General features: G+C 44.1%; 1 protein-coding gene across 1 annotated transcript in view; it reads left to right on the top strand.

The window, feature by feature from the left end:
• The window catches only part of LOC126272360 (monocarboxylate transporter 1-like), a 212,555-nt gene that overhangs the window by 158,415 nt on the left and 40,677 nt on the right, over window positions 1-13,463 (top strand). The window contains exon 4 of the mRNA XM_049975171.1: window positions 2,307-2,450. Coding sequence (XP_049831128.1) covers window positions 2,307-2,450 — 144 coding nt within the window. The remainder of the gene's footprint in view (window positions 1-2,306; window positions 2,451-13,463) is intronic.

Below are 13,463 nucleotides of genomic sequence, written 5' to 3'. Positions count from 1 at the left end.
CTTCTTCTCCCCCATCTCTATGGCCATTCCCCCTATTCCCTCATCCAACTACACCCCACCAATCGGTCATGTTACTCCTCTCTCTGATCTTGAGCATTGTTTATTGTTACTACGACCGAACTTTGATTGAGAGCTGGTCACTTAAAGTGAGTGAATAAGTCGATAGGTATCGTTGTTATACGGGGTATGAGGCAGACCTCTCCGGCTCTTGGTTCTGTGAGAATAATATATTCGATGATAGTATTTCAGATAGTTTAATTTGTGGCTGGGTACGATTCAGATTCGTGATAGTATTCTAATCATAGGCCAATAAGCCATAAAATCCCACTTCTCTGTTTTCTGAAAATCATCAGCAAGAAAGAAACAGAACAGTACTTTGTTGTGTATGCAATTTTTGTTTGAAAATATATCTAAGGGGAAAGAATATCTACTGGAGAAAAAAAAAATTGTCTTGTGGTTTACGTGCTCTAGGATCGAATTTGAAATTAAATACGACAAAGAAATCGAAACCGTACACTTTTCGCTGAACTGCCAAACATTTTCTTTCCTGCAGTTGGTTTTAAAAGTGAAACGTCCCCTTAGAAAAATTATGAATGACTGCTGGTACAACTCTACGTTGTATGATTTTCAAACAGCTGAGCAAAACTGAACTTACTCAGAGATTTCTCTCTTTACTTATTCTGATCAACAGTAAAGTGACACACAATTTTTTAAATTTTTTTATTATTATTTTTTTAGCGTAACGGAATCTGACTTCCAATAATCAATACAAAAAGAATGGCCCTGACTAACAATAACCTATACCTTCAATGAATGACTTACCTCACAAAAATCTTCGTTACTCAAACTACTGCAATACAGCATGCGCCATTACTACCAGCTAAATAAAAGATTCTAACTACTGAAGGCACTAACTACTGATAGGCATACTTAGCAAGTGAAAGATTTTGATGGAGAACAAACAATGTATTAACCTAATAGTGTTCAAAAGTCATAATATGTATATATCAGGTCATGACATCCAGTCTTACAAATTTCCTTTTTCTGACGGGCACATGTCCAGATCGTCTGCTCTCAAAACTCCGTCATCTCTCTCCCCACATCCACCACTGCTGGCGGCTCACCTCCAACTGCGTAACGCTGTTCACATCCAACAGTACAATAGCAAATATTCTAACAATGCAAACCAGCCACAGACTGCACAGACAGCACAGTCAGTGATTTTCATAAAGAGCGCTACGCGGCGTTACCAACATAAAAACCTAAACAGCCTACTTACAAAAGATAACATGTGCTTTGTCATTTAAAAAATATATTTCCTGCGTTCGTCCGAATGTTTATTAGTGTATCACGTTAAAATTGTAAGTAAACCGGTGAAGAATTTTAAAAAATTTTTGGAAACTATGTTAAACAACAACGTGTCCAGATATATATGCGCAGTAATATTGGTGAAAAATCGTTGACCTGTGACAAGCGACAGAATCAGTGTTCACGACTGACTCAAGCCGCCCCTGTAGATGAAGTTGCTAACTCACGTCCTCGCTGTGGTTCTCAGCCACCTGGAGGTGGAAGAAATATTCACCTTCACTGCCTGGGCTGCGGTGGATTGCTTCAAGTTGTTCATCACCAGACCTTGCGCCAAGTTTCAGGATGAAGATCCTACCCCCTCTGCGGTGTTTTAAGTAAGCATGTGACTGATGGTGGGATCCGTTCATCCGATTGTGTCATCAGTCTCGGTCACCGTATAGGTTGTACGCGAGGAGCCACCTCCCGCCACAGGGTTTCATCCTCTCCCTTCGCCTGTCCTTACATGACAGCTCGCTATACGGGCACCGCTTACCGTCACCCACACTGAAAAGATACACTTAAGACACTGTTATAAATCAATGGGAAAGGGTCCACTGAGCGATGAGGAAGGAAACCGTTTCCGATTAGGTGGGCATCCTTTGGGGTCTCCAGGTCAGTAATACCACGAGTCTGTCCAGCACATTCACATACATACTAACTACTCTAGTCAGGGAACTGTGGTACTCAGAATGTACGGGGAGAACTCTGGGCCCCAGTGTACTCATGCGCGCCGGCCGAGGTGGCCGAGCGGTTCTAGGCGCTACAGTCTGGAACCGCGCGACCGCTACTGTCGCAGGTTCGAATCCTGTCTCGGGAATGGATGTGTGTGATGTCCTTAGGTTAGTTAGGTTTAAGTAGTTCCGAGTTCTTGGGGACTGATGACCTCAGAAGTTAAGTCCCATAGTGCTCAGTGCCATTTGAACCAGTTTTTGAACTCATTTGATCCTCTCTTCTTGCAGGACTCTTCACGGGACCATTGCTCAAGAAGTACACGATGCGTCAGGTGGCCATTGCTGGCGGAATCTTGGTGTCTGCGGGGCTCATCCTCACCAGCTTCGCGAATTCCCTATGGCACATGATCGTCACCTACAGTATCATTGCAGGTAAGTCTAATTTTAACGCAGTTAGCGTTCCGCCAAGTATGAGGGTCTCTCCAAAAGAAATGCACACAATTTTTTTAAATCCATCTTTTATTCTATATGTTTGAAAGTTTTACAGTGTGTAGATACATCCTTTAAGAACAATATTTTCATACCTCTGCATAATTTCCATCCCTCTCAACTGCCTTACGCCATCTTGCAACTAGCGCCTGTATACCCGCTCGGTAAAATTCTGGACCAACCTGTTGCAGCCACTGTTTGGCAGCGTGCACAAGAGAGTCATCATCTTCATACCTTGTTCCACGAAGAGAGTCATTCAGTTTCCCAAAGAGATGATAGTCACACGGAGCGAAGTCAGGACTGTAAGGCGGGTGTTTCAGGGTTGTCATTCTGAGTTTTGTGATCGCTTCCATGGTTTTTTGACTGACATCTGGCTGTGCATTGTCGTGTAACAGCAAAACATCCTGCTTTTGCCGATATCGTCGAACACGACTCAGTCGAGCTTGAAGTTTCTTCAGTGTCGTCACATATGCATCAGACTTTATGGTGGTTCCACTTGGCATGATGTCCACAAGCAACAGTCCTTCGGGATCGAAAAACACCGTAGCCATAAGTTTTCCAGCAGAAGGTGTGGGTCAGAATTTTTTTTCTTGGGTGGATTTTCATGATGCCACTCTATTGATGACCTCTTCATCTCTGGTGGAAAATGATGGAGCCATGTTTCATCGCCTGTCGCAATTCATCCAAGAAATTCATCTCCACCGTTCTCGTACTTTTCCAAAAGTTCGCTGCATACCGTTTTTCTTGTTTCTTTGTGAGCCACTGTCAACATCCTGGGAACCCACCTGGCGCAAACCTTTTTTAACGCCAACACTTTCAGCATTCTGCAAACACTTCCTTCCCCTATCCCAACGTAGCGTGACAATTCGTTCACTGTGATGCGTCTGTCTGCAGTCACCAATTCGTTAACTCTCTGCACATTCTATGGAGTTTGTGCAGTACGAGGCCTGCCGCTGTGAGGACAATCCTCAATATTGCCGTGCCCGCTTTCATCACATAACGTGCTTGCCCACCGACTAACTGTACTGCGATCGACAGCAGCATCTCCGTACACCTTTTTCAACGTCTTGTTGATTTTTCCCTCTGTCTCGTTTTCACAGCACAGGAATTCTATGACAGCACTAAGATGCCGACGAATGCCAACAGTAGGAGCCATCTTGAAGACATGCTGTGACGGAGCCACGCACGGGAACAGGTTGCACTAAGTTTGAAAGCAACCTGAAAGCATGTATCTACACACACTAAAACTTCCACACATGCAGAATGAAATCTGTATTTTTACAAAAGTAGTGTGCATTTCTTTTGGAGTGACCCTCGAATATAACGAGACATGATAACGAATCAGTTGCTTAGGTCCGAGGCGGACACGAGTTCTTTCTCCGAGGATCAATCTTTTGACTAATACGAGTACTTTGATACCAAGTCGTGGAAATATAGCAGCACATCGAAACGAACTGCGAAACTAACATCAGGGTGCACAGAATACAACGGATATACCAAGTAACCAGGACAATTAGAATTCATTGGTAAGAACTGTAACATTTAATCTTAGCGTCTGCCACCGTAGTTGGTTACTATCATCTTGTAACTATTGTACGGCTGACACCGCTTCTCCCTTCCCGTACTCCAGTTCTTCCGACCATTCCAGTCACCTTCTCGTAGTCCTCTGACATCGGTCTCGTCCCAAACCTCTCGGATCCAGCTCCTCCTATACCTGTCAACGCTTTCAACATTCTGCTGGAATCCACTGGTGCCCTTGGCCATCGACTGCCGTCCATTCTTCCGAGATGTCCATGCCATTTTAGACGTTTCACCTCTGTGGCGTCTATTATTGATTTAACGACAACCATATCCTCTCTTAAGTTGGTATTTGGTACACGGTCCAGCTTGGAGAAGCCATAACTTCGCCTCTTGAAGTCCGTCTCTAGTGCCGGCAACTACAATGAATTGCCAAAGAAACTGGTATCCGTATTCGAATACAGAGATATGTAAACAGACAGAATACGGCACTGTGTTCGGCAACGCTTATGTAAGACAACGCGTGTTTGGGCGCAGTTGTTAGAGTAATTACTGCTGGTACAATGGCAAGTTATCAAGATTTAAGCGACTTTCAACGTGGTGTTATAGTCAGCCCACGAGCGATGGGACACAGTATCTCCGAAGTAGCGATGACGTGGGGATTTTCGCGTTCGACCATTTCACGAGTGTACTGTGAATGTCAGGAACCCGGTAAAACAAAAAATCTCCGACTCGCTGCAGCCGGAAGAAGATCCTGCAAAAACGGGACAAAAGACGACTGAAGAGAATCGTTCAGCGTGACAGAAGTGCAACCCTTTCGCAGATTGCTGCCGATTTCAATGCTGGGCCATCAACAGGTGTCAGCGTGCGAACCATTCAACGAAACATCGTCGGTAAGGGCTTTCGGTCCCGAAGGCCCACTCGCGTACCCTTGATGACAGCACGACACAAAGCTTTACGCCTCTCCTGGGCCCGGCAACACCTACATTGGACTGTTGATGACTGGAAACAGGTTGCCTGATTGGACGAGTCTCGTTTGAAATAGTAACAAGCGCATGGAGTTGTACAGGTATGGAGACAACCTCATGAACCCATGGACCGTGTATGTCAGCAGGGGACTGTTCAAACTGGTAGAGACTCTGTAATGGAGTGGACATGTGTAGTGGGATTGATACGGGACCCCTGATACGTCTAGATACAACTCTGACAGATGTCACGCATATAAGTATCCAGTCTGATCACCTGCATCCATTGTGCATTCCGACGGACTTGGAAAATTCCAGTAGGACAAGGCGACACTCCACATGTCTAGAATTGCTACATAGCGGCTCCAGGAACACGGATCTGAGTTTAAACACTTCCGCTGGTCACCTAACTCCCCAGACGTGAGTATTATTGAACGTATCTGGGATGCCAAGCAACGTGCTGTTCAAAAGAACATCCTCTCGTACTCTTACGGATTTAAGGACAGCCCTGTAGGATTCATGGTGTCAGTTCCTTCCAGCACTACTTCAAGCATTAGTCGAGTACACGCCACATCGTATTGCTGCACTTCTGCCGCGCTCGCGGCGGCGCTTGACGACATTAGGCAGGTGTACCATTTTCTTTGGCTCTTCAGTGTAATAAATTCCTCTGACGTTTCGTTTATTACCTAAGTTCCTGCTCCGTACGTAGCGATGTTTGCAACAACTGAACGATACTTCACCTTTTTGGTCCCTTTTGTCACTTTTTTATTCCTGAGGACGGAGATCAATTGTCGTACAGACCTCTAGCCTTCCCCTATTTTATTATTTGAGCCATCTCCACTTTTTCCGATCGACGATATCGTAACCCCCAGATACTTAAAAGACTTGTATCCCCTGATCTTACTGGCTCCGAACTCCAGGTTACTTTGTGGTATTTATTTATTAATTGGTTATTTAGCCTGGCCAGAGTGAGGCCTTAAGAATTTCTCTTACAACTGACCAGGAACAACACATACAAAAAGTACCCCATAACCATCACAATAATAATAATTTTGATTATGAATTGAAATAAAAATTGGCAATAAAAATAGTAGTAAAATAATAGATGATATCAATTAGTTATTACATAACACACTCGATGATAATGATTTGCGTTATTAATAAAAACTAATAATTTCCAATAATAATAATAATAATAATAACAATAATACTAAGACCAATAATAATAATTAAATATTTGTGGCATTAATAATGGTACAGATTAGTTTAGCACTACTGAAGTGTTGTGTGGTGTTAGAAGAAGTGGAAAGGATAATACAGAGGAGAGGATTGAAACTGACGTGACTATGGCTGCTAGGAAAGAAGAGAATTTCAGTAGAAAACTCTGTAGTCAGAGGGAGGGAAAAGTGGACGGGGAGAGAGAGGGCTAACGAGCGTGAGCTGCAAGAAGAGATAGCTATTGTGACAAAAGGTCGGTCATTAGCTGTATTTTGAAGTGAGGAACGATTTTAATTTCTTTAATATTTTGAGGAAGATCGTTCCAGAGTCGGGTTCCTGATAGAAGAACTGATTTACAAAACATGGCATTGTTGTGTAGTGGTACAGAGAGAATTTTGCTTTGTTGAGACCGTATATTTCTGGTATGTTGGTAAGATAGTAGTGTGAAGGTGAAGATAAAAAGGAAGGAGTGCAATGACTGAGAAGACGATGCAACAAACAAAAGGTATAATAACCTCTGTGTTTATTGACACGTAGCCCTGATAATTGTCGCTAGCCTTAAGATATTGTGTTTCCTTCAAGTTAATTGTGAGGCCCCTTCATACCTACTCCTCTTTTAACTTCCGAAACATGTTCTCAGCATCATCCTGGTCTTCTGCTGTGTTGACCCGGCCATATGCGAAGAGAGGTATGTTCAAAACTTCGTCCCCCACAGGGACTCCCATACCTCCACATTTGCTATTCCATGCTTTAAGTCGCTCCTTCACACAGATTTCAAATAATGACGGTAGTCCTTTTGTATCAGGCAACTCATATGACACTAATTTTCCTACTCTGTCGACACTCTCACAATCCTAGTTTGATGTAAATAGTTGACACGCCATTATTTTTCATACTTCTCCACAGACTTGTTTGTGGCACAGCATCATAGAGCTTCTGCTAATTCACGAAGACTAAAACAGGTCTCCAACTCCGTGGGAGCGCTCTTTGCTAGATTCGGCAATGTGAATATTCAATCATTACATGAGCGCCGTGGTAGAAAATCATTCTCTTGCTCGAATGTTAAAGCCTCCATATCTGTTCCTCTTTTTAAGACTGTCTCGTATAATTGTGCTAGTGGTGGCTTCACACTTATGCTAGTTGCGGAAGAAGGGCAAAGGTATAGAAGAACGGAATGATTACATCTGTATCTACAGTGGGGTGCCTAAAAAGGAGAGAAGTGGGGTCTCCACATCTATTAGAAAAAAATACAGGAAAGATATAAAATCCAGGGATCAGATAATGAAATAATTCTGTAAGCCATTCAGCCGTGACCACGGCAGTGTATGGGCCAAGATGGAGGAAAGAGAAATATTATGCGGAGCTCATTGGGTTACTGGTGAAGATAAGTGATCGAAAAGAAAGTTTAGTTATTCGTAACTTGAATGCACCTTCTGGGTAGAGAACTAATGACCCCACTGTTGGCCAGTATGGGGAAAATGTTTAAATGACAATGGCGGTAGGTTGGATGGTTTAGGCATAAGACAATACAATAATATACGAGGGTGAGTCAAATGAACACCTACAATATTTTTTAAAATATTATTTATTGTGCAGAAGTTGTGCAAAGCTGTATCACTTTGCAAAATAATCTCCCCCACGCTCAATGCAAGTCTTCCAGCTCGTACAAAGTGCATAAATTCCTTTAGAAAAAAGTTCTTTTGGTAGTCCGCGCAACCACTCATGCACCACATGGCGTACCTCTTCATCAGAACCGAATTTCTTTCCTCCAATTGCGTCTTTGAGTTGTCCAAACATATGGAAATCACTTGGGGCAAGTTCTGGGTTGCTCGCTCTCTTCGATTCCGGTTGGTGGAAGTCAACCCAGGTTTCGTCCCCAGTAACGATTGTTGCAAGGAAGCCATCACCTTCTCCTTCAAAGCGCCGAAGAAGTTCTTCACAAGCATCAACAAGTCGTTCTCTCATTTCAGGAGTCACCTCCCGTGGCACCCACCTTGCAGGCACTTTGTGAAACTGGAGCATATCATGCACGATGTGGTGTGCTGACCCATGACTAATCTGTAAACATGCTGCAGTGTCATTCAGTGTTACTCGGCAGATTTCCTTCACGTTGGCTTCAACTGCTGCAGTGTTCTGTGGAGTCACAACTCGTTGTGCCTGACCTGGACAAGGAGCTAAAATGGCTCAAATGGCTCTGAGCACTATGGGATTTAATTGCTGAGGTCATCAGTCCCCTAGAACTTAGAAGTACTTAAACCTAACTAACCTAAGGACATCACACACATCCATGCCCGTGGCAGGATTCGAACCTGCGACCGTAGCGGTCGCGCGGTTGCAGGCTGTAGTGCCTTGAACTGCTCGGCCACTCAGGTACGAGGAGCATTTCCACAGAAGTCACACCATTTGCGAACTTCCTACTCTCTTTGAAGACTTGCTGCTGTAACAAACATGCATCACCTTACTGAACCTTCATTCGTCGATGAAGGTCAATAGGTTTCACACCGTCACTACGCAAAAACCGAATGAGAGAACGCTGTTCTTCCTTGGTGCAAGTCGCAAGTGGGGCGGCCATCGTTATACTGATACTGCGACGGTAAGTGTGCATCTGCACTATGCTGCCACCTACAGGCCATTCTGCACGCTGTTTGTATCATGCTTACCAACTTACAGGATAATTATTACAAATTTCAGGTTTTCTTTCTACTCACCCTCGTACATGGGAACATCCCGACTCATAAGTTTAAGATCGGTAACTATGTGTTAACACGACAGAAAGCAAAGCTGTTTATTAAGGACGGGACCCCAAATGTGTATCAGACCATTACTTACTGGTTTTAAGAATCTAACTTCCTTTTGCACGGACGGAAATAGTAGGTGGAGAGATGGCAAATGTGACCTCTTCGGAAGTCCGGTATGATCTTTTAAGTTTGCAGTCTATTGCCTTAGACTGGCAGCCAAGACATCACATATCAAGGATGATACCGTAGAGAATAAGTATAAGTCTGCTAAAACAATGATACATGAGACGTCCATTGAAGCTCTGGGGGAGAAAACAAAACGGAGAAAACGAAGGAGGATTCCATGGTGAAATGAAAAAGTAGAGAAATTGGTGAAGATGAAAAAGGACGCCTGTCATAAATGGCTGAACACTCGGCTTGGTAAATGCAGTAAAATTCATGCAGCTAAACGGAAAGAAGCATAAAGGGCCATTAGTAAAGCTAAAAATGAGGCGTGACAGAAAGTCGGAGAGGTTATAGAAGAAACCTTCGGTGGTACAAGAGCAAGAAGAACGTGGAAGATACTAAAGACGACGAAAGTTGAAACAAAAACAGTGCAAGAATTACTCTAACAAACGTGCAGGAATGCGTAAAGTATTACAAAGCCGTGCTCACGGAGAAGAGAAAGATATTTCTACAAAGAAGGTTGAATTTGAGAGAAGAAAACGAACAGCGATGGGCACGAGATGTAACCTCGCAAGAAATTTGTAAAGCTGTGAAGCATAAGAAAAATGAGAAATCACCAAGTCCGCCTACAATAAAAATGGAGTTAATAAGGGCACCTCCTATGGTTTTGTATATCTTGGACCAATTGTACACTCTTTGAAAGGGCACTAGGTATCCAAGTAATGTAAAAAGTCTGTTATTAGTAACTGATGATGGTTAGAATACCCGTCCGGCGATCAAATTTTGGTTTTTTCGTGGTTTCCCTAAATCGCTCCAGGCAAATGCCGAGAGGTTCCTTTGAAAAGGGCACAGCCGATTTCTTTCCCCGCCACACTTCTTTCTTCCATAGCTGAGCGGTCAGAGTAATTGCCGTGCAGAGTGCCTGATTTTGATTCGCGGTACTGTCGGGGATTTTACTTTGGTGTGAACACTGTCCTCGGAGAAAATAAATCACTATAATATCTTATTGACAAGTTTCGTCAGCTTTCTCTTATCCCTCGATTCCATGGTGCAGAATGCTATTTCCCAACCTTAACTCTGTAGTTTTTCAGCAAGACAAGAATAACGATCTAATGAAATCGTGTTGCATTTGATGGTGACTACTCAGACAGGCAGTGGCGCGTTTTTACGACCTAACCTTACCACAGTAAACTATGGGAAATAATATCGATATATTCTGTGTGATTTAAGGACATAACTGTTTTCATTAATATGTTTTAGTACTTAAAAATTCATTGGGATTGATGGGAAAGAATCGTTAAATCCTTCATGATTTCTGTGAGGTTGTCACAAGAATCGCAAAAGTGTTCGCTTTTCCACATCCTACTACTAGCTCCTTACCCATTTCCCTTTTTCATTTATATTGGGAAGTATTACTCTTCCGTTACCTACTGTTATTTCCTCAACGTTCTGAGATCTTATTTTGTCCAAATTGTTAGAGAATTCCTTGAAGGTCCATACATTTTTCATACTGGTATGCAGTCACTTCAAATGATGTTCTTGTCTCTTGAGTGAGGCCTGCATTGTAGAGGCATATGTTACTTAAACGACCTCTATCTTTCCAAGAATATTTTTCATTGTGCGGAGATTACTATCCTTCTCTTGTCAACGCATCTCTGTAAGTCACTAAAGTATTTCTCTGCTTTTCATCTCAGTAATAGCATAACCAATGTACATTTGCTACGTTTCAGCCGCTGTTACAAACAGTCACACGTATTTTTTGTGGGATTAAAATCGGTTTATTTGATGGACCAGTCGAGGTGCAGAAGTGTGGATGAGTGCTCGTCAACGCGGAAACGGAGTGTGCTCCCTGCCGCCGTTGGATAAGCAGCCGCTGCAGCAAGTCGTATAACCCTAGCTTACTTATTTGTTAGATAGTTTAATTAATTTCTTTGCGTGTTTTTGGGTACTTGCATTGTTTAATTCATATATTTCGGGCGTATTATAGAATTTGACAGTTGTAGCATCGCGCTTTAGTGTTTACTTCGTAGATTCTTATTTAAATTGCGTGTGAGTTTCGTATAGGAGGTGCAATTTCGAGTTTTAGTTACTGTAATCGTAAATTCAGCAGATTGTAGCGCAGTCGTTAGGCATTTGTACAGGTTAGTTGATACATTCTTTGTGTGTTCCGCTTGCGTTATCTAGGCACGGACTCGTGTTTCAGTAACTGTTGTTAAACATCAATTAGAATGGACAGGGACTGCGATTGCTGTGTTCGGATGAGGGCTGACTTGGCATCCCTTCGCTCACAGCTGCAATCGGCGCTGACTTCGGTCGCGCAGCTTGAGGCTGTTGCCAATGGGCACCACTGTGGGGAGCCGGACTCGGGTATCACGGGGATGTCAACCTCATCCCGTCTGTCCCCAGATCGGTCTGCCGCTGTGGTTGCCCCGGTTGCTGCCCGCAGTGGGGCTGAGCCCTCGCCTGTGGTTGATTGGGAGGTCGTTCCAAGGCGTGGCAGGCAGCGAAAGGTGTCCCCGGAGGCTGATCAGAAAGCCTCCCCGGTGCGTCCGACAAACCGGTTTCAGGCACTGTCTCTGGCTGAGCCAGATGCAGCCGCCTGCCCTGTTTCAGAGGATCATTCTCAGCCTTCAAGGTCCGGGCAATCGCAGAGGGTGGGCTTACTGGTAGTTGGGAGCTCCAATGTTAGGCGCGTAATGGGGCCCCTTAGGGATATGGCAGCTAAGGAGGGGAAGAAATCCAGTGTGCACTCCGTGTGCATTCCGGGAGGAGTCATTCCTGATGTGGAAAGGGTCCTTCCGGATGCCATGAAGAGCACAGGGTGCAGCCAGCTGCAGGTGGTGGCACATGTCGGCACTAATGACGTGTGTCGCTTTGGATCTGAGGAAATTCTCTCTGGATTCCAGCGGCTATCTGATTTGGTGAAGGCTGCCGGTCTTGCTTACGAGATGAAGGCAGAGCTCACCATCTGCAGCATCGTTGACAGAACCGACTGCGGACCTTTGGTGCAGAGCCGGGTGGAGGGTCTGAATCAGAGGCTCAGACGGTTTTGCGACCGTATTGGCTGCAGATTCCTTGACTTGCGCCATAGGGTGGTGGGGTTTCGGGTTCCGCTGAATAGGTCAGGAGTTCACTACACTCAGCTGGCGGCTACACGGGTAGCGGAGGCTGTGTGGCGTGGACTGGGCGGTTTTTTAGGTTAGAAGGCCTCGGGAAAGTGCGGGATGGGCTGCAATGTCAAAGGGTGCTTGGCAATTACAGGACGTGCTTGGATCAAGGAACAGCCGGAATTATAGTTGTAAACTGTTGTAGTTGCGCTGGAAAAGTCCCTGAGCTTCAAGCGCTAATAGAAAGCACAGAAGCTGATATCGTTATAGGTACAGAAAGCTGGCTAAAGCCTGAAATAAGTTCTGCAGAAATTTTTACGAAGTCTCAGACGGTGTTCAGGAAAGATAGATTAGGCAGAATTGGTGGTGGAGTGTTGGTGTCTGTCAGTAGTGGTTTATCTTGTAGTGAAGTCGAAGTAGATACTCCGTGCGAATTGGTGTGGGTGGAGGTTATACTTAACAGCCGAATTAAGTTAATAATTGGCTCCTTCTACCGACCCCCAGACTCCGATGATACAGTTGCGGAACAGTTCAGAGAAAGTTTGAGTCTCGTAACAAATAAATACCCCACTCATACGGTTATAGTTGGTGGGGACTTCAACCTACCCTCGGTATGTTGGCAAAAATACTTGTTCAAAACCGGTGGTAGGCATAAAACGTCTTCCGAGATTGTCCTAAATGCATTCTCTGAAAATTATTTAGAGCAGTTAGTCCACGAACCCACGCGAATTGTAAATGGTTGCGAAAACACACTTGACCTCTTGGCCACAAACAATCCAGAGCTGATAGAGAGCATCATGACTGATACAGGGATTAGTGATCACAAGGTCATTGTAGCTAGGCTCAATACCATTTCTTCCAAATCCATCAGAAACAAACGCAAAATAATTTTATTTAAAAAAGCGGATAAAGTGCCACTAGAAGCCTTCCTAAAAGACAATTTCCATTCCTTCCGAACTGACTATGCGAATGTAGACGAGATGTGGCTCAAATTCAAAGATATAGTAGCAACAGCAGTTGAGATATTCATACCTCATAAATTGGTAAGAGATGGAACGGATCCCCCGTGGTACACAAAAAAGGTCCGAACGCTGTTGCAGAGGCAACGGAAAAAGCATGCGAAGTTCAGAAGAACGCGAAATCCTGAAGATGGGCTAAAATTTACAGACGCGCGAAATTTGGCACGTACTTCGATGCGAGATGCCTTTAATAGGTTCCACAACGAAACATTGTCTCGAAATTTGG

The sequence above is a fragment of the Schistocerca gregaria genome, chromosome 5, assembly GCF_023897955.1.
Source record: "Schistocerca gregaria isolate iqSchGreg1 chromosome 5, iqSchGreg1.2, whole genome shotgun sequence".
NCBI lineage: Eukaryota > Metazoa > Arthropoda > Insecta > Orthoptera > Acrididae > Schistocerca > Schistocerca gregaria.
The sequence above is the reverse complement of the archived record's forward strand: the minus strand, read 5'-3'. Positions and strand labels throughout refer to the sequence as shown.